Here is a 22,358-nt window from a genome sequence, read left to right as displayed (position 1 = left end):
AAAATTGGGACTGAAATCAAATCAAATTAACAAATATGAGAACCAAATTGAGATTCATACAATAATTTGACACGTGTCACCATATTAGATTGACATGTGGCACACTACATACATGACACGTGGCATAAATATTCTTTTTTTAAATATTAATAAATTCAAAAAAAATTCAAAAATTCAAAAAAACAAGGAGCTGACACGTGACACCTACTTAACAATGTTAGTTCTCTACTAACGGAAAGGACCTAATTGATACTAATTTACAAAATTGAGGGCCTAATTGAGACTAATGAAAATACGATAACCAAATTGAGATTTTGCTACAAAAACGAGGACCAACGGAGTATTTTAACCTTTCAGATTTTTGTAAATTGTATTTTTACTGGAATATGAACTAGTATTGATTATTGGAACACTATGGTTTAATTGGAAGGGTTTAATAAATGTTTTAAATTTCCCGCAGTTTTGGGAAAGACTATAAAAATAAATGCAAGTTTGTATTTATTTCTATTTTATTTAAATTAGTAATATCCGGTCGGGATGTTACAAATGACCAATTGGCCTAGGGTGAAAGTCGTGATGAGTCGACCTAGGCCACAAAGGTAAATATCAGTTTGCTCATGCCAAAGATCGGGTAATGTCGTTCCAAGCTAAATGTCAAGATAACTCGACTCAGACTAAGGATGGACATTGTTAGGACTTGTCAAATCAAAAGAATTTCTATTGATCGAGTTTTATTTTATAAAAAACACTATCTCTCCAAAACATTTCTCCAAATGTTCAATGATTAGGAACTACCTGTGGAGTAAGAGTAGATAGCTCTATACATTTGCCAATCAAAATTGAAAATAGTATGACTTCACTTTTTTCTCTATTTTAGAGTTTTTCTTTTCGCGTTTTGATGTGCTTATGGCTCTAGGATCCATGCATGTGCCTTAAAATAGGTCAAAGTGAATCTCAATTTAGTTATAATGGTTGTGATATGCCAAGTTTTGTCATCTAATGTCTATATAGGTAGTTGGAGCGTTTGTGAGAATTAGAGCTTTAGAAGCACCTTTTGAATTAAGGGTTTCTATTCTAGATATGGGAAAGCTAGTAATATTTTTATACATGTTTATGCTTGATTTGATTTGTATGTTGATCTCTCATGAAATTGAATGATGGTTTGTCTATAATTTTGGTTGATTTAGTTTGAACCTATGTTGGTTAAATTAGAGACTCTAAAATGTTTGATTTATAGAATATTTGAGGCTAGGTATATGAGTTTGGATCAATTAGCTCGTAATAGTCCATTTTTCGAACTAATTTGTGGTAGTTATGATTTGTAAAAGGGATAGAAATGTCAATGGATTTAGTTGAGTAAATTGATCTACTAAATGGAAGATGGAGGAAAAGGGAAACAATGAAAAAAAAAACTACTAAGATACCATATTTCAAATTGTGTTAATGTTAATTTAATGAAAATGATCACATAGACTCCTTTTAGTGAATAAAAACTAAGCATAAAAAAATTAATTAAATATGATTTTAGGCCTTAAACTTAAATACAAAATTGAAATTCGTTCTTATTCCATACTTTGATATATTTTGACCCTAAAATTTAAAAATAAATGAACATAATATTTTTAATTAAACAACATTAGTTTTTCTAAGCTTGTTAAACGACATCAAACCAACATATAAATTAAAACATGTTAAACAATGAAAATAGCTTAAATATCAATAAAAAAAGCATTTAATACATAAAAAAATTTAATTCAATTGAATTAAAATGACCATTAATTCATTTTTAAAGTTTTGTATCTAAAACATATCAAAATTTGACCTGAGACAAATTTTAATTTCACTTATAAATTTATGGATTAAAATCATATTTAACATAAAAAATTAAAAAACCACATTAAATAAACCTCTCTCAAATATTGAAACCAAGCCTTTTAAACCTTAAAACATTCTTAAAACTAAATGTATAAATGTAATCCAATTTATTTATCTTACTTTTTATTGTTTTTGTAATTGACGGCCTAGTGTATTTCAGGATATATTAAATGAATGAATGATGAACAATTAAATTGGTTTACCAATCCTAATTTTCATCAATAAGTTTGGTATTTAACACTCATAACAGAATACAGAGTTTATCAGATACAATAATGATCTTTGTTACAAAGAGATCAAGTCACATTAATCTACACAAGTCACGGTCACATTTATCATATAACAGCAACCAAGAATAATAGCATAAGGTAATCTAAATTTCTCAAAATCTATTATCCTTCAACATAGGGGAGATCCATGGCATCTTCAGAAGCAAATGCCTATTTGCCCTATATGCAGCATACCACATGATATACCCATCATCTCTTTTATTCTTCTGGCAGATAATGTTTTTCAAATATTTCAAGTGACAGAAAAACTTTTAATCTTTATTTGACATCATAGACAAAACACCTGTGGTACATACTTCCTCTTAGGCCTTTCATGCTTTTGTATTTGCATAACATTTACACAAAAACAAACATGTTAGGTGACAACAACTTCAGGTTAGATACATTCACACACCGATTGTATACTACTCTCCATAAATTCCTGTCTGAATCTGATATCATTAATGCATTTAATCAAATAATTAACACGCTCATATACTATATACACACACCTAATTGATATTTTTCATTTATCTAATGCCAATTCACCAGTTTCAATGTTTAAAGCGTTATGCAAACATCTGAGGGACAACTTTCACCAACGATTCAATTAGTTGAGATAAAATCAAATATAATATCAAACTTGTGACATTAACTTTGAGATAAACTAGGCCAAATATTAAACTAAACCAAATATGAAAGCTTAGAGACACACCAATTTATAAGCAATCACATTCACAGACATTCAGAGATTAGCCAGATAACACAGAAAAAAACATGATTTCATAGCTGACAAGAGGAAGCAAGAAAACATCAACATTTTGCAGTCATAATGTTTAGTTCAGAGTCACATAACAAGGAACACAGCCAGAAGCTGAGTTTCCGGAGCAAAACCTAAATACACATATACGCTATTGGATTTCATTTTTTTTTTCTTTCCACAGAAAAGTAAACCTAAATGCGACCACCCCACAAGGACTCCATCTGAACTTTCCCACTCTTCAAGAGACCCTCGATTTCCTGCGGAGGGTTCAAACCGAGCCTCTGAGCACGCTCCCACCGTGCAAGTCGCGCTATCCCGACGCAGGGCCCATAAGCCATGTTCAAATCGAATTGCCGCAACACCACCTCGCTCTCATTGCACTCAGCTGCATAAAAGATTTCATCTTTTAGTCATACACAGAGATAAATGTGTTTGAATAGAAAAAAAAATAGAAAAGAAACCCTAGGGATTAGAATGCACATTGGAGGTCCGGTTTTCCACCGTTAGCGGTGGTGGCCGGCGTTTGGACCCCAGTAGAGCCCGGAATGGCGGTGTGGATCGGAGATTTTTTGGAAGATTTCTTCGTAGCGGTGGTTTTCCTCTGTCGGTAAAAACCCTTCATGTTTCCGGTCACTGACGCCATTCTCTCTTCTCTCTACAGCTCTTTTCAAATTTGAATTTTGAAAATGTCTTAGGGATTGTGAAATAAAGCCACTCCTTTCCTTTTATACAAATACGAAATTAATTCGATTTTTATTTTTTTCTATCAATTTTAAACTGAAATTAAAATTTCATTTAAATAACTTGATATTTTGAACTCTACATTGAAAAAAAAAATGCTAGTTTTATTTTTTTTGGTTACAGTAACATTTTAGGCGAATATTTTACTACATTTTTAGATATGTTTTGATTGCAATCTTTCATATTTAAAAAGGTTTAAAATTATTTAAAATGCAAAATTAATTTCTTTTAACAATAAAATAGTGTTTTAACTAATAACTTTTAGTTTAATTAATTTTTCATTTTTATTCTCAGTTTTCTTTATAATTATCTTTATTAAATTAAAATGTATTTTGAAATTAGAATATTGTAAAAAATTATAAAACATGAATACGTCTTAGTGACCTTGTTTGAAAGTTTCTCTAAATTATATAAATTGTAAAAAGGGGAACACTTCAGTCTCTTATATATTTTTAGGAAAATAAAATGTATATAATGATAGTTACACAATAAATAATAAGTGATTTTAGAAGTTTTTCATTTTAGAAAATGTGAGTAATTTAAATAGTTCAATAATATTAATAATTTTAAAATAATTAGAATATATATATATATATATATATATATATATATATGTGTGTGTGATACAATTATAAAGTGACATGTATAAAATATAAAAAAATATACAAAAATATAAAAAAAATTACAAGATGGTAGTATTTTGTTTGGTTAAATGAACATCAATAACTAAATTAAATCATGAATTAAATTAAAAAAAACACATAAAAATCAATATGAGACAAATAAAAAAAAGGGTAACTACCTATTATCATTAACAAGTGTTGATAACATATAAATATTCTAACCTTTTTGTGAATTTTGAATTGGTGTGACTAAAGGAATATAATTTTACAATTAAATCTATCTATTATATTCAAATTTGATACTAATAACAGCCTTAAAACACATTACATTCCTCATAGATACTTTACTTGAATATAAAATTAGATTTTATGTTAGTTTTTTTGGGTACTCAAATTAATAGGCTTAATAACATTTCTTATTAGCAATGATTCAATGTTTTTTTTCTGTTTATTTTCTAATTAATGTTCGTTACTTATCTTTTGAATTTGTTACTTACATGTAACTATTCATTATTTATTTTGAATTTATACTTAAATCTCTAACAAATATATATGACCGTCCAAATAGCAAAAATGACCATTGCTGCAAAAGTTTCAAATCAGTGCTATCACCATCTAAACATTATAAATAGGAATTTAAATAAGTAATCTTAAATTGTTTAGGAATCTATGATAATATTTATGAACTAAAAAAATATTTTTTCCATCTTACTAATATATTTATGCAATCGAATAGAAGATAACTCACATTGATGTTCTCTTATATCATTTGAGAGCTTCGTCCTTGTCACCACTGCTGTGTGCTGTTGTGGAGTTTCATTATAGAGGGTGGCAGTTGGGAGATGTGAGGTATGGTTTGAATTTGGATAAAGGATATGTAGGAAGAGACATTTTTTTGAAAGATAAAAAAGAAAGACGCATTTATGATTTGAACGATTGAACAAGTTTATGGTGAAGGGGTTAACTCTACTCCAAATGTGTCAATTTGGTCCGATCCACGAGAGTTAAGCCTAGCCTACATTGGTTAGGGCTAAAAAGGTCTAAAAAGAAAAAAAGTCTTTTATTAAATAAGTTCACAGGGTCAAATACCTCACAAAAGTCATGTAAGTCAGGTTAGTCTATGGACTTTCTTTTTAAACATGAAAAATATATTATTAAATTTTTCGTCCTCGACTTACGATTGGCACGTCTAGAACGTCGGCCTGGGACTTCTCAGTCGTCGACACGGCCTAGACGGGTCGGTGGGCCCAACGACCTGGAAGGGATGGACGGGTCTGACGATTCGGATAGGAGGGACGGGCTCAACGACCTAGACTAACCCGACGTCCAGAACAATTTGAGCGAGCCAAACGGTCCTATTAGGCCCGACGACCAAAACGTGCCCGACGACCCAAAAGGCCTCGTGAACCCAACAAATTGAATGGGTCGGGCGAGCATGACAACCCGAATGTGTCAAGAGTGCCCGTCGAGCCCAATAATCCAAACGAGCCAAACAGGACTAACAATCCGGACATGACAATCAGACCTGATGATCCAGACGGGATGAGTAGGCTTAATGACTCAAATGGGCTCAATGACCCGGACAGGCTTGACGACCTAAACGGGCCCGACAACCAGAACGATTCGGGTGAGCCCAAAGGTCCTAGCATGCCAGATGACCAAAACATGCTCGATGACATAGAAGGGTTTTTCAAACACGATCGGGCCGGGCGGGTCCAACAACCGAGACATGTCAGGCAGACCCGACAACTTGGAAGGGATGGACGGGCCTGACGACCCGCACTAGACAGGCGAGCTCAAAGAATCGTTTGGTTTTGTAATCCCGTAAAGGGGCAAAGACCTAACTGGCCCTATAACCAGAACTATTTGAGTTGTCAAGCCCGCTTGGCCCCTTAAGGTTCTCGGGCCTCCCCGACTCGTCTAGGTTGTTGGGACCACCTGGTCCGTTTGAATCATATGGCCCACTAGGCATGTCTGGGTCACTTAACCCGTCCATGTCATTGGGCCAACCCCGACCGATCGGGTCGTCGAACCAGCTCAACTCGTCCTGACCGTTGTCTCGTTCGGCCCGTCTAAGTCGTCTGGCCCTCCCAGACTACTTTTGTTGTCGGACCCACCTAGCTTGCTCAGGTCGTTGGACCCGCTCGACTTGTTCATATTTTTGGGCATGCCTAACTCGTTCGAGTTGTAGGGCTCGGTAGGCTTATCCAGGTTGTTGGGCCCATTTGCCCCATCATTGTACTCAGACCCCCTATCTATCCAAGTTGTTGGGCCCACCTGACCCATCTGGGTCGTTTGGCCCATTAGGCTCGTCTAGGTTGTCAAGCCCATCAGAGTCATCGGGCCTGTCCAACTAGGCTTATCGTCGAGTCTGCCCGTCCTGTTCATGTCATCAGGCCCACTTGAATTGCCATGGTTGTCGGGCTTGCCAAGCCCATCTGGCTCGTCATGCATGTTTATGTTGTCGGGCACGTTCGACCCATCCAAGTCATTGGGCCCGCCAAGTTGTCGGGTTGGGTAGTCCCATCTGGGTAGTTGGTTTCTATGTGTCTTGGGCTTTGACCGATCCATATGGGTCGTTGGTCTAGGCCGACCCTTCTTGGTTGTCAGTTCAGGCTAGGCCATCTGGGTCGTCTCGGTCAATTGTGGACCATACTCATATCGTGTCCACCTTCTGATCATGATTGGCCCGAGATGGCTTGACTTGATCTTTTACTCTGACTTAAAGTAGTATTTTTAGGCGGGCCTAATCCACCTTAGCCCTGGCCCTAACCCACTTGAAAAGGGGCTTTGGGGGCTTGGGCTTTTGTTTGGCCCCCTCATTTGGGGGCCTTAAAAGGAAGCTTAATAAAGAGTGGGTCAGGACTAGCCCATGGTCTAGGGACCAAATTGACACCTCTACCTGACCCTAACCTATCCCAACTTACTACATAAGGGACTTTGGGGATCGGGGCTATGAAAAAGCCCCTGATACGTGGGCTATGAAAATGGAGCCTAACTCCATAGGGGATTAGGGTTAGGGATGGCAACGGGGCTAGACGGTGACGACTTTTGCTATCCCAAACCCATCCATGTAGAAAAAAATCCATCCTCATCCCCATACCAAAATCCAACAGGTATCACACTTTTGTCTCATCCACATCTCCACTATGTAACGGGTATAATCTCGTACCCATAACCGTACATGTTTTCTTACTAGTAGAATATTAATTTTAATTAATTTTTATAAAATAATAAAAAATTACGGTAAAGGAAATATAATATTATCAAATATTCAATATGAAAATGATGATTGTTTCTTCGATATCAAATACTTTAAAATAAATTATAAATGTTTACATTTTAGATTAGAATACCAAATAAAATTTCATGAGAACCAAAACATTTATTAAATTTGCAAACATTAATGAAACCTTGTTGATAAAATTTGAAAATATTTTTTAAAAAATATTAAAGGAAAACAAATATTCAAATTAAAATATATTTTAAATGTTTGTTTACTTCAATTTTTCAATTCTAATGAATCTATTTTTTATACACTAATAAAAGTTACAATACATCACTTGATCAAAATGACGCAAAGAACAAATAATAAACATAATAATAAAATTTTGACATAGATCTTGTATCTTTTGAACTCCAATATATGTTGGATGGTGATAAAAAAATATTCATGGCAATTACATTAAATTTTTATATTGTAGTAAATAAAAGTTATTTATACAATTATAGTGAAAAAAATTATAGTATGACTGATAATGAGTTAGAAAATAAAAAATAATTAGATATAATATATCGAAATAGTATTCTACATGATGAAAATAAACAACAAATAAAAATATTAAAAAATTGACAAATGTGTGTTTTTGAAACAATTTGAGAGACTATTGAAAGAAATCACACAAAGAAAAATAAATGTATAATTAAGTGTATGATAAAATGAAAAATACCTTAGAGATCTAAGAAAACTTTTCAAATATCAACATATATACTCAATTGTTGAGAAATAACAACTTTTTTTAGAGAAACAAAAGAGTTCTTTAAATGAAACAAAAATGAATAATAGTGAGTAAATAATTTTTTTATATTACCTAGTAAATGAAAGATTTACGTTACTAAATACTTAAATTTTGAGTATCAAACATTCTCATGTGAAAGAAAAATATATAATAAATAAAAATATTAAAAAATAATAGAAATATTCAAATGTGAGACAATTTTTTTTAATTGACATACATCATTTTAACATAATTACATAAAAGTTATGATAAGATGAAAAATATATTGGAGATGCGTATGAGTTTCATGACAAACCAAATAATTAGAAGAAATAAAAAATAGAAAGTATATATATATATATATATATATATATATATATGGTTACTTAATTAATTGTTAATATTTTAATAATTTAAACGGAGATGGAGACAGGTATTATGGTGGGGATATGTACATCCTCATACCCATCTTGATACCCAATTAAAAAAGTTGGGGATTCTTCATTCCCATACCCAGTCAATGCGGGGATTTCCTATCAAAATGAGGACGGGTTCAGGTAATACTCACGGAGACGGATTCAGACAATACCCATAGAAACCAATTTATTTGTCATCTCTAATTAGGTGATCCGAAGTCAAAAGAAAAAATGACAGCTCTACCTCGTATAAATTTGTAGGTTATACGATTGTAAATTAATTTTTACAAGAAAAAACTAATTGTAGAGAGGATAAAACAACATAACTCTAATTACTCATTGAGTATAAACTTCACTTAAGTATTTACAAATACACACTTTGTAGGTGGCCTATTAGACGAACTATGAAAACTAAGTTCGTCTATGCATGAAAACTTTTCTTTTATAAACACTTTAAATTGGACCTTCTTTTCTTTTATTTGCATGCTTTAACTTTGTTCTTTCTGCTAGTGCCTTTTGGGGTGTGTGTTTTAGAATTTTCTTAGGGAAGTTGAGTCAACTTTCGATAAAATCATAGTGACTTTGCATATTGAAAGAAGTATCTATTGAAATCCCTTTGTGTATGCGGTCTATTGAATTTAAATTCGTCTTAATCTAATATCGTGCATCTAATACTTCTTTAGACTCATATAGTCTTTTAATACTTGTGCCAAACACTTTTGATAGACTTGGTTTAATTTTTGTATATTTCGTCCAGAGTTTTAAAATGTGACTTGCTTCTATAATTTTTATGTCTATTGTTTCTCTATACTTTTTTTATCATATTGTATATTCATGTTTGATTCTTGAAAGATTAACTCTTCTTCAAACTTCATTTAAAACTTCAGTATGAACATCCAAATTTAAAATTTGAGTTATTTATTACACAAATTAACTTTAATATAATAAATTACCTTATTTATAATCATTAAAATAAGTATCTATTAATAAAATTATAAGATATAGACTTGTATCTATAACAATATATAAAGGGGATTTCCCTTTTTGTCCACTTTTCAAAATATTAATTTTATCCTTTAAATATAATAATTTATTAAATTTTTAAAGATTGACCTTTATTTTTACAAACTTTTTATAAAATCATATGTCTCTACTTCTTCTCTTCTTCTTTATTTATCAATGATTATTCTTTTATCTGTTATGATACATTTTACTTTATTTTTAATAAATATAATTTTAGTATATATATTAACTTAATAACATCATAATATTATCATCTACTAATATAATATTACGCATATTAAAAAATGCATACACACAAACTATTACGCTAGTCTTGTCATAAATAATTAACAAATAAAAATAAATGAGAGAAAGAAAAGAGTTCAAATTTTTTCAAAAGAATAACCAATATTCATTGAAAAGAAAGGTCTGATTTTGCTAATTTACTATTTTATTTTATTATCCTTAGTTGATATCCATACATCTATATATAAAATATATAAAATGATTCTCTACATATTTTTTGTTCCAATTCAACCCTTTAAATAATAATATTATTTTAAACTAAAATATTTTTATTTTTATTTTTGCTTTTAAATGATCATTAATTTAAATTTAATTACTTTTTAAATTAAAATAATTATTTTATCATTTCATCCTTTTAAATTACTATTTACTAAAATTTAGTTATCTATTCTATATCTATTCTATCTATAACAATATATAAATGGGATTCTCCCTTTTGTGTCCACCTTTCAAAATACCAAATTTACCATTTAAATATAATAATTTATTAAATTTTAAAAAATTGACCGTTTCTTTTACAAGTTTTTTATAAAATCAGATGTCTCTGTTTCTTCTCTTCTTCTTTATTTATCAATGGTTATTTTTTCGTATGTTATGATATATTTCACTTTATTTTTAATAAATATAATTTTAATTTATATTAAATTAATAACATTACAATATTATCACCTACTAATATAATATCACGCATATTTAAAAAAATACATACACACATGCGCGATAGCGCGTCACGCCTGTGTTTACGCTAGTTATCTATTCTATAACAATAAATGAGATTCTTCTTTTTGTGTCCATATTTCATAATACTCGTTTTATCCTTAGTTATTTTAAAAATTAATTATTTTATAAATAATTTACTTTTAATCATTTTTCTACAAATCTCTTTTGTCTTAAATCATTATTTAAATTTTCTTTTTACATATCTTATATATTTTAAAAATTATATATTTGTTAAAAAAATAAAAAAATGCAAATACACGGACGCGCACCCGTGTGTTCGCTAGTTTTTTAATTAAATTAATTATATACAATGAAAAAAAAAGACATGTACATTTGTAAAAAAACTCTAGTTTAAAACGAGGAGCATTCTTCAAGCAAAATAGGCAGTTTCCTTTTCCAACTGCAAATCCAAATTTTGTGTACCTGTCATTCACAATCAATCATGGCTACCATTTCTTCAATTTGCAACCTCTTTCTCCCCATAATTTTATCATTATTCCCCAGAACACTGTGTGCAACAGTGCTACAAGACCTCAAAAACTTACATCAACCCCCAGCCTTTAACTCTACAATTCTCTCAAACTGTCTCAACAATCCATCTCTTAGGTACTGCACTTCATCTCCAATCATGGACTTTGATGAAATATTCAAGTTTACCATTGTTGCAAGCCATCTCTGCAATGAATCCAACAACCCCAATTGTGTAGAGTCATTCCCCAAAGTTGATCTTAGAAACCGTCCAAATATTGCACCACTTTATTTGTCCTTCGATTTCTTTTGGAAATATTGCCCCTTGAGCATCATGTCCATTGATTTGTCCAACAATTCTATGAAGGGTGGTTTTCCAACCGAAGTTTTCTATTGCACCCAAATCCAGTCTCTTGATCTGAGTATCAATGCATTTTCTGGGGACATTCCAATTCAGAGTTTCTCTTCCTTCACCAACCTCACTTTTCTCAACCTCTCCTATAATGGCTTTTCAGAGAGTAAACTGTCAGATTCCCAGTTCTTCAAAAGGTTCAATTCTTCTAGTTTTCTTCATTCTGGTGCTCTCTTGGATCCAAAAAAGTTTACTGTGAAGGCTGTTGTTCTGTTAGTTTGCTTTCCCATCCTTGTCATTTTTATGGTAATTTCCTTGGTATGGCTTTGTTTCCAAAGGCCTGATTTTCTCCCAAGGAAACTTCAAAGAGGTTGGAGGTTTACACCAGCAATTCTAAAAGCAGCAACTGATGGTTTTTCACATAAGAATTTGGTGGGGATGAGTGATGTTGTTCATATCTACAAAGGGACATTGAGAGATGGTACTGAAGTGAAAATTGAGATGTACTGGGATGATATACCAAGGGACAGTTACCGTAGATTTGTTGATGAATGCAATATTCTGTCTAAGTTACACCACAAAAACCTTGTCAGAGTTCTGGGTGGTGTAAGAGCAGAAAATTCAGGGCCATTATCACAGAATGGACGAGAGAAGAAAACGTTGAAATGTGGTTATCAGGGTCAAGTCCATCATGGAATCATAGAGTGAAAGTGTTAATGGGGATTGTAGAATGCATGCGCTATATGCAGAAGGAATGGCCTGAAATTGACTATGAACTCGACACAAGTAGTATTTTGCTGTCCGACAATATGGAACCATTAATTTCAAGGTTCAAAGTTGGAGATCACAACAACAATGAAAGAAGTAAGAATAATAGAAAATTAGTCCTCAAACAATGTGTCTTTTCCTTTTTCTATTTTCTTGGCATGCAAGTTCATCAGTGCTTTCTGTTATTTTGTAGAGATACATAGGTTTGGAGTATTTGTGCTGGAGCTGATACTAGATAAGAAGGTTCAAGAGGAGTTTGATGGAGATGATGCTGAATTTGTTAGGTACATAAGAACACTTAATTCTGCAGATTTGCTGCAGATTATTGATGAGAGAATGGAAATAACTGAAGCAAATTTTCATCAAGTTAAGCAGGCACTGTATTTGGGATTAATGTGCGTAGATCAATCGAACAGTGAGAAGCGAAGCTTGGGCATGATACTTAACACTGTAGCAAGAGCCTACAAAACATGCTTGTTCAAACCAATTAAGTAGTGATATCAGTATTGAGTGGACATTTTCTTCAGAGATGATTCTTAGAACTGGTGTCTCATTGTTCTTCGGAGTTGCTATTTTGAGAACTTGATTATACTGTATACATTGTTAGAGTGATGCTGTACTCTTATTTTGTTAGTTATTAAATTTCTTGTAAGGTTTTAGTTATTTTACATCTGAACCAGTCTGAATTATAATCAAAAAGTTTTAAATTTTTTAAGACTTAATATTTTATCAAAATTTATTAAAAATTCAATTAAAAGTTTTGAAAGTTATAGGAACTCAAAATTTAATTAAGTCTATTAAAATAATATAATTTTATAAAAGTAATTTGTATATTAATATTTTTATTATATTAAAATAATGAAGTTTTAAAAATATTTGAAAATTATTAGACAATAAAATTTATTGAATAATACAATTTTATATTAAAGAAAATGACAGAAAGAGTAATTATATAAGCGACTATTATCTCTACGAAGGAGGAAGGATTAATGAGATTTATAAACTTAAATTCTGTTTTTAATTTTTAATTTAATTTAATTTTCCATGCTGAAGAACAGTGCGACACACAGAAGAAATCTTGGGCCTCTTTTTGAGTCTTGAGTATGCTGTGCCATTGGGTTCCTTATTCTCTGTTTAGCGGTCGCACACGCTCTCGGGAATTCACTGCTTCAGCTACTCATTCGCACTTTCCTTCTCTCTCTTTTTCCCCGAACCGGAATATCAGCTGTATGGACGCCACTGGCTTAGATTCCAATGGCCGTGAATTCAAGACTGCCGATGAAATGTGGAGGGAACACACGGGTGACCCTAGTAAGAAGACCCAGTGGTACCGCGACGGCGTCTCCTACTGGGAGGTATATCTGTCTCTGTTTCTTATGTGGGTTTCTGTTTTTTCCAGAAGAAATTCAAAAAAATTGGATATATCTTCTGGGGTTTGTTGCAATTAATATGTTGTTGTAAAGTTTGCTTTTTTATTGTTTGTGAGAGCAGGGTGTTAATCCAACTATGGATGGAGTTTTGGGAGGGTTTGCAAATGTGAATGAGCCTGACATAAGTTGCAGTGAGGATTTTTTGAAGATCCTCCTATCCGAACGTTTTCCTGCTGATGCCAGACGCCAACCCCTTGTTGTTCTTGGTACTCTTTCATTGTCCCTTTGTTATTGAACCCCACTAGTGAAAACCAGTGGATTCTTAGCGATGATGTTTCATAGATTTTTAAATCGAATGGGATTTTTGCTTAGATTTTACTTGATTTTTTCCTTGTGAAAGGTGACTATTGTGTTTTAGTTTGATTTTCTGAGTGTTTTTGGGATTTATGACATTTGGAATCTGCTTTTGTTGAATGTAATAATCCCTTTTAATATTTATTTTTGGACATGGATGTTCTAATCAGCCAACTCTTGAATTTCAGATTGTGGTTCTGGGATTGGCAGAGTTACCAAAAATCTTTTAATAAGATACTTCAATGAGGTTTGTGAGATTTACTTTCGTTATCTATTTCTTCCGAGTCAGTATTCTATAGTTCATGAGTACCGACACTTATATTGAGTAATTGTTGATGCGGTGAGCCCGTGAAAATTCCAATGAAAAGTCAGTGGATCATATGTTGATGGCACTACTTTAGTACTCTTAGTATTGTTTAATATGCAAAAAAAAAAATGTTTCAGGTGCTTGTTGGATCTGATGTTTTACCATATCATTGCTCTTTGATGGCACTACTTTAGTACTCTTAGTATTGTTTACCCCTTCTTTAAATTAATGCATACCCCTGCTTAGATCAAACAGCTGGTAGGGAATTCTACATCTATATATGTTACTAAATAATAGAGTTTACAAGCCTCAATTTCCATATATTTGGAAGTACTGCTGGGTATAATTCTACCCGGATTTGATTGTACCAAGCTATGTAAACATAACTCACAAACAGGTTATGTTAACCTTTTAGGTTGAACTATATAACTATTCTGGCTGTGTTCAGGTTGAGCATTTTAGTGTCATACTGTTGTTCTAACAATGAAGATACACTAACTTGAAACATGCTCCATTAAATTCTTATCAAGTATCTAAACAGTGCATCATCCTGGCTTTTACTAACTACATCACATTGATATTTATCTTTTTTTATTGTTTGTTTATGAAGCATGATATTGGAGGCTTTCATTTGCTTTGTTTTTATTTCCTCTCTAATTTTTTCTCTTATGACTTGCTGGATATGGCGTCTATCTTTTATTTATTATGTTATTGTTAGAATAGTTTATATTATCTTCTGAGCAAAAGCTGTGTTGTATTTCTTTCTCTTTCCTTAAGCTTACGTTGTAAGCCACTGGTCCTTATATATATGAATTTGAATCAGAAGGGAGATTTAAATTAATATCTCTCAAGCTCTTTTCTTCATATATACTCTTTCAACTTGGTATTAGAACATTCTCCCTCAGGCACCATTTCTCTGCATGGCTTAGTCAGGTGCATGTAACCCACAAATTGACCAAGGTTTTCATGATCATTTGGAATAGACAACAGTGAAATATCATCAAGTGTTGAACAATGGAAGAAGTTGAGCTTCCAGAGTAATGAATGATTGATTGTAGACCTGTGGATAGTCCTAAGGGTTCAAATAAAAGATTAATGGTAAAACAAAGTGAACCATTTTCAAATCTAGAGAGATACATAATACTTGTGGGAAAACTTATTTATCTTACTATTACTGAGCTTGACCTAACTTTTGTAGTTGGTGTGGTTAGTTAGTTTATGTAGGCTCCTTGCATTGATAACCAGAATGGTCTCATTTGCATTCTCAAATACCTTAAAAAGGCTTCAAGATAAGGTTTTCTATATGATGATAAGAAGTACGGAAATATCTAGATATTATGATACTGATTGACCATGGTCTCCTATAGATAAACATTCCACTACTATATATTGTTTTTCATTGGAGAGAATATTATTTCTTAGAAAAGCAATAAACATAATGTATTTACTTGACGTTGAATATAGGGCAATGACATCAATCACTTGTGAACTTGTGTAGATAAAACAATTTCTCCAGGAACTGAGATATTTTGAAAGCAAAGTAGGATGCATTATGAAAATCAAGCAGCTCTTCTCATTGCTTCCAACCTTGTTTTTCATGAGAGGACAAAATACATGGAAATTAATTGTCATTTTGTTAGAGAAAAATTGTTGTTCAAGGAAATTTGCACAGAGTTTGTTGGCTCCAATGATCAACAAGCTAACTTTTGGATAAAAATCCTTGAGAGGAGCTTGGGTTCAATTTAATATCTTTTGAGCAAAAGTTGTTTTGTGTTGTCTCTCTATTTGTAACTTATAGTCTGATGAAGGATTATCTTGTTCCTTTTTATATTTTTGAATATGGTGTGAGTTGATTAAGAAAGCTAAGCGAAATCCCCACTGGACATTAAGATAGCAAGCTATCTAGATGTGAAGGTTCCTTTCACAAAGCTCAAGAGAAGAAGATGATGGATTGATTCAAAACAAAAAGGAAATGGAAGGCACATAAACCATAGAAAACCAAGAACAATTAAAGGAAGGAGAAAACATAAAATGGAAAGGAAAGAAATGGTAAAAATGTGAGAAGCACGCCACTACAAGGCTAGGCTAGAAGCCATGGCAACCTTGAAGATGAGTGGATGTGTGCCGCCACTTGCTATGCAAGATAAGGCTTACAAGTTTCACTCCCAAGGGAGGAAACTCTCACAAATGGTTGAGACACAAGAGTGTTTTTACTTCAAAATGTTCAACCCTTTTACATGTCTAGGAGCACCCCTTATATAGAAGAGTTTAGGGGCCTCTAAGCAAATAAAAGATACCTAAGGATGTCTCTACAAAAACCTAACCCTAGCTTCTAGAAACTAGGTCAAATAAGGTTACAAAAATGAGAGACAAAAGAGCTAACTATGGTGTGTGCAAGGCTAATTTCGTTCTAGGACAAAAGGAGACCAAGAATGTGTCTCATATGTCTCTAGAAAGTGGCCATAGTGTGCTAAAAACAAAGGAGACCAAAGGTACATAGGTACACTTGCTTTATGCCTTTTTCTTTATGCTTTATGCCTTTGCTTTACTCTCTCCTCCACATCATTTATGCTCCCCAATCACCATGTGCCACCTAGCATTGCTTTCTTACTCCTAATTAACCTACAAAGCAAATAAACATAGATTAGCATGTTGGCTTAAGTCAAGTCAACTATAGTCAACAAGTCAAACCTAGTCAAAGGTCAACAAGTCAACTAAAGTTGATTCAACTAAGTCAACTTAGGGAATCAAAAATAACAAGCATAAATGAAAGGGATGAAGGATTAGTGAACTTCCTTTCTAAACATGCTTAGTCTTCTTAAGCATGTGCCTCCATCCTTGATTGAGGTCAATCCTTCATCATAGTCCTAGGGGAGATGTTTTTCTTTCTTTCCTTAAACTTCTGTTGTAAGCCACTGATCCGCATATATATATATATATATATATATATATATATAATTATTGATTTGCCCCACATGTACATTAGCCTCTCTTCTATTTGTCTATAATTTTCTTTATCTTTAAATTCAATCTGGAATTCCACCATGTTGTGATATTTTAGGGATAGTTAATTATCATCTTATACTTTCTTGTTGACTATAAATTTCAGGTTGATCTCCTGGAGCCAGTATCACAATTCTTGGAGACTGCACGCGAAACTTTGGCTCTGGGATGTCAGACAAATGCAGTGCACAAAGCTGTTAATTTTTACTGTGTTCCTCTTCAGGTGTGTACTTATCCTCTATGAAAATGACAGCATATTTCTTTCTTCAGATTATATTCTAGCCATAGTACAGTGGTGTGCAACCTGGTGTGATAAAGCTCCCTCTGTGGTGGGATCTTGCGGTGGATAGGACAAATTATGTAAAATAGATAAAATAGCTAATATGAACAAAATTCCTATGATTGAAGTTCTATATTATATTTTTTTAACGCTGGTTATGGCTTTCCTTATTATTTGGCTGTTATGGGACATTGTAAGATTTCACAAATAATATTGTGTATTTTTCTTTTATGAGCTCACATCTAACAAGTAAATAGCTACCTGGAAACTGGCATTTATTATAAATTCTTTATTGAATAATAGGAAGACTGGTATTTCTTATAATTTTACGAAGTTACTTCGATAGTTCAAACACTAAGTGGACTTCTATTTTATGTTTTTGTCTTTTAAACACCGTTATCTCTTTCCATATTTTCTGGGTGTCAGGTAAAACATGAGTTTTCTCAGGCAGTATTTGGTGAGATTTTTTTTTTTCATGAACATTTAACCAGTAAATAAAATCTGGAAATTAGCATTTATCTTTGTTAAGATGCAGGCCTCGAAGAAGCTACATATTATTGTAAATGCTCTAAGAGACATTCTATGGTATTTATAATGCTACAAATTCAATGGTTGCTGTCTCTACCAACTCTTCATCTTCTTATCTACTCCTAAGATAAATTAGTAACTACGTATTTTGAGACCATGTTCATGATAGTCTTTAATCGAAACATTCAAGTTAATGTGATATCCCTAGCACTTTTGACATTTAGTACCACTTTTTGCTATTCTTCAGTAATGTTATTGAGCACCTCTTGTTTTCCTTGCTTTAGGATTTTACACCAGAGGCTGGAAGATATGATGTAATATGGATTCAATGGTGTATTGGTCATCTTACGGATGAAGATTTTGTTTCATTTTTCAAGAGAGCAAAGGTAAGCAGTCCATTCTTTATTTAATAATTAGGCTATTTTTAATTGGGAGTTAAGGAAAATAAATAAATAAAACAAGTAATTTTGTACTAGGGAAGGTTCCATATATTTAAGTATTTACATTTTCATCTTTATCTACCAATTCCCTAGAATGACCAAGATGTGTAATTGCATTGATAAAGTAATGTAATGTATTTTATTAATTATTTCTCCTCAGCAATGATTGAAGTTGTTCATTTTGGTTCTCATTTGTCATATATTTAAAAACATTATTTGCCTGGGTGCTTGCTAGAAATATACATGTCTCGTGTAATTGTAGTGAATGAGATTAGATTGAGAAATTAGTCACCATTTCTAAAATCATGTATAATATATACATATAATCATTGTAATGGAATATTTCTGTTTCTATAGTAGTAAAAAATAGTCTTCTCTTGCACTAAACATTTAAGCGGATCTGGTTATAGGAAGAAACTGTACCTGTTATTTGCAATTTGGTTATGCAGAAATATTTTATATAATCAGAAAGCTTGTATATAATTTTTTTATCACTATTAAAGCTTAGTGATTTGTGCTTTCATTGGTTTGTTGGTTGTACATAATCATATACAGTTTCATTTTATTTGTAACCTTATGATGGTTTTGTTTGATTGAAGCTATTATAATGTTGGTGATTTGTTAATTTGTGGGTTCACTAATTTGTCTTTCGTTTTTTTGCACTCAGTGTTTGCTTGTCATTACTGTTGTCTCTCACTTGAATTGAAGTCATAACTTTTATCACTTTCATTCTTGTACTCTGTCTCATGGCATTGGCTTATACATTACCATAGGTTGGCCTCAAACCAGGTGGATTTTTCGTTCTGAAGGAGAATATTGCCAGATCTGGTACTTTCATCTTTGATGCATTTTATTCTTTCTAATGATACTGAATGATTTATTTCCTCCATTTTATTATAAACTAATAAAGCTGGCTTTGACACCTTTTCTAAGACCTATATATCAAACGTGACTGTATGGTCTTGGATAAACTTCTCCATAAGCATTTTGAAAAAAGAAGATAAGGAAAATTGACCGAGTTTCTCCACAAGCTAAATATAGCTAATTTGTAGAATTTTTTTCGTATTAACTTCTCTAGAAGATTATTTTTAACTTGTGCATGAGCTAGCATTAGCTTATGAAGAAGTTTATTTTATTATTTTATTTTCTTTCATAGAAATGTTGATGGAATAGATTATCCAAACAACCGTTTAGTATTTGAACATACATTCATCTTCTCCAAGCTTCCTATGGTTTCCCTAACATGCAGTGTCCTGAGCCGAGGTACAAAGGACTAAAATTTTAAATGATGGAGTAAAACAATTTTAAGTTTATAACTCAATGTTAAGATGTTAGAACAGTACCACAAATAAACTTCCTTGGGGTGAAAGTTGAGGGGAACAAATTGTATTAGCGTGTTAAGTTTTAATTGAAATGTGGGGACTTGTCACTTCTTTAAAGCTCTTGGTAGTAAGCTTTTGATCATTAGCTGTTTTAAGCACAAAATGAGTTTAATTTGAACACTGAAACTTTTTCTACCATTTTGAAGCACAGTAGTGGATAGTTTATATCGTTTAGTGTGTTCCCAGTGGTGGAGGGTAATCAACTGTCTCCGCATTCACGCCGAAACAATTCTCTGTCACTTTTTTCTTCTAATGATTTTTCATATCAAACATGCCTAGTTCTAGTTTCATTTTTAGTTTGAGGGACTGTGTTAGAATATCTATTGAGGATATCTCATAATATCATGATTGTATCCTAATGTTACATGATCTCAAGAATAGTCTTCACATTTCTTTATTTTTCATGTTCTGTTTTTGTTATTTAATTAGGATTAAGTTTTTCATGTTCATGACTGTTTTATTTAATCTCCTATATCACATCCTTAATACCAATATCAATATAACTTTATTATTGACTATTCCTTGTCCTCCCTTTATACCTATTCCCAATAATTTCTGCAATCAAACTTTCTATATTCTATCGTGCAGGATTTGTGCTTGACAATGAAGATCGAAGCGTTACAAGATCTGATAAGTACTTCAAAGAGCTATTTTCACAATGTGGATTACATGTTTACAGATTAAAGGTAAATTAGGTATCTATAAAAGAAATATGGAATGGTTGTTGTTGTAATCAGAGAAACGAGTGTTGTTTTCCTATAAAAAGTATGTTGTAGGGTACGTTTTATTTCCTGAAAAGTTAGATTTTATCATCTGTGTTTCACGCTATTGTTCTGCTTCTAAAAGCATGTAGAAAGAGCTCTTCACGTGATGTCCTTGGTTTATTTACTTTTTAAGTTTTACCATAGGATTCCTTTTGTGTCCTATCAGGTTCGGTCTCTTATTTTGTGAGAACAAGATATTATTGGGAGTCTCTTTCTACTTGCTTTTTAGTTTTCACCAACCCCTTTTTAGTTTTACTATTGTTTTCTAAGCTGCTATTTTGTTCCATCAGGATCAGAAAGGATTTCCTGAAGAATTATTTGCCGTGAAGATGTATGCATTAACTACAGAAGCACCTAAAAGGGCTCTCCGTGCAAAATCCAAAACATCAATTAATAGACCTAGAACCATTATGTGAATATTCTCCATATTCACCCTAAACCATTTTTCTTTCAATTGAGAGATGGTCGATGTTGTATGTATAGTAGGCATTCATTTGTTGAGTCAAGCCACTGTAATAGGCTCTTATGCGGAATGCAAATTTTTAGTTCTCAGCTATCAGAAATTTATGGAAAGGTGAATTTTGAGTTTTTGTAATACTACAATGAACAAACAAGAGACGACTTTGCTATCACTTGATGACATGTTGGTTGGTGGTTTAGCATGAGTTTCTTAGTGCAGGACTACATGTTTCGGAATATGAATTCATACTTGGAGTTTGATGCGCTGGTTTTTCAAAGAATACATTGAAAGATTAAATGGACAAAAATGACAAGGGCAAGGGCCATTTGTACATACAAAGAGTGTGCATAAAATGACTAAGAAATCCTTTCAAATCGAAAACTTTTGTTGTTAAACACCGCTTAGAAATAAACAGGCAAGGAGTAGTTGTGTTTGGCATAACAGCTACTTGTACAACTGTTACTTACAGATGCATAACATAAGTTTTTGATTCGTGAAATGAGTTTTTGTTATTCATGTTGATGACATCATGATCTTGAAGACACTAAAGGAGGCAAGACTACAAGTTGGGAAAGTTTGAAAGAACAGTAAGGACTTATAAATGATTATGATGGCGAGTTGTTGCAATAAACAGTTCAGATTAACTGCATTTCCCTGGTTGAAATTGCGAGTCACTCTTAAAGGGAAAGAACTCGCAAAATAAGAATCAACTTGCGAAATACAGACTCATCATAAACAACAAAACACTTCTGAAGCTTCACAGCCACTTTATTTTCCACATTTCATCCCTTCCATGAACACCAATTGAGTGCACTTCATTTCTAATTCCCGAGCAAAATATCTTTAGTTTCTTTCAACATTCGGAAACCAAAATAAAAATACTAATTTTACGTAAGTTTAAAAGTATCTCCCATGATTCTTTTTTGTGATTGATGTGAGTGAGTTAGATAGCTTAAAATTGGCCTATCAAACCACTTAGCATTGATGCCTAAAAATCACTTTAGCAATGGCTTCCATGTAGCATCAAAATAGATCAACGAGCAAGAAGAAATGAAGAAGGATTATGAACACTAATAACAGGTAATGAAGAAGAAAAACAGTGGGAGGACACGAAGAAGAAGGAAGATTATGAAGAACAAAACAATATAAAGAGAACACCTTATTTATAT

General features: G+C 32.5%; 3 protein-coding genes across 3 annotated transcripts; 2 read left to right on the top strand and 1 right to left on the bottom strand.

Moving 5' to 3' along the window:
• Positions 1 to 2,905: 2,905 nt before the first annotated feature.
• Positions 2,906 to 3,606, bottom strand: LOC114178940 (DNA polymerase delta subunit 4). The gene is made up of 2 exons (XM_028065096.1): positions 3,388 to 3,606; positions 2,906 to 3,292 (listed from the first exon to the last, which is right to left on the bottom strand). Exons 1-2 carry the CDS (start codon positions 3,548 to 3,550, stop codon positions 3,099 to 3,101), a joined length of 357 nt encoding a protein of 118 aa, XP_027920897.1. The 5' UTR covers positions 3,551 to 3,606; the 3' UTR covers positions 2,906 to 3,098.
• A 7,549-nt stretch (positions 3,607 to 11,155) lies between these two features.
• On the top strand, positions 11,156 to 12,887 carry LOC114174915 (probable LRR receptor-like serine/threonine-protein kinase At1g34110). The gene is given in 3 exon segments (XM_028059647.1): positions 11,156 to 12,128; positions 12,131 to 12,397; positions 12,495 to 12,887. Coding segments are annotated over 3 exon segments (1,542 nt in total). The 3' UTR covers positions 12,797 to 12,887.
• Positions 12,888 to 13,349: 462 nt separating this feature from the next.
• Positions 13,350 to 21,451, top strand: LOC114176259 (alpha N-terminal protein methyltransferase 1). Its single transcript, XM_028061236.1, has 8 exons — positions 13,350 to 13,656; positions 13,793 to 13,937; positions 14,214 to 14,272; positions 17,442 to 17,558; positions 18,428 to 18,529; positions 19,357 to 19,411; positions 20,554 to 20,651; positions 21,020 to 21,451. Exons 1-8 carry the CDS (start codon positions 13,405 to 13,407, stop codon positions 21,143 to 21,145), a joined length of 954 nt encoding a protein of 317 aa, XP_027917037.1. The 5' UTR covers positions 13,350 to 13,404; the 3' UTR covers positions 21,146 to 21,451.
• Positions 21,452 to 22,358: the final 907 nt, after the last annotated feature.

The sequence above is a fragment of the Vigna unguiculata genome, chromosome 3 (genome assembly GCF_004118075.2).
Source record: "Vigna unguiculata cultivar IT97K-499-35 chromosome 3, ASM411807v1, whole genome shotgun sequence".
Lineage (NCBI taxonomy): Eukaryota > Viridiplantae > Streptophyta > Magnoliopsida > Fabales > Fabaceae > Vigna > Vigna unguiculata.
The sequence above is the reverse complement of the archived record's forward strand: the minus strand, read 5'-3'. Positions and strand labels throughout refer to the sequence as shown.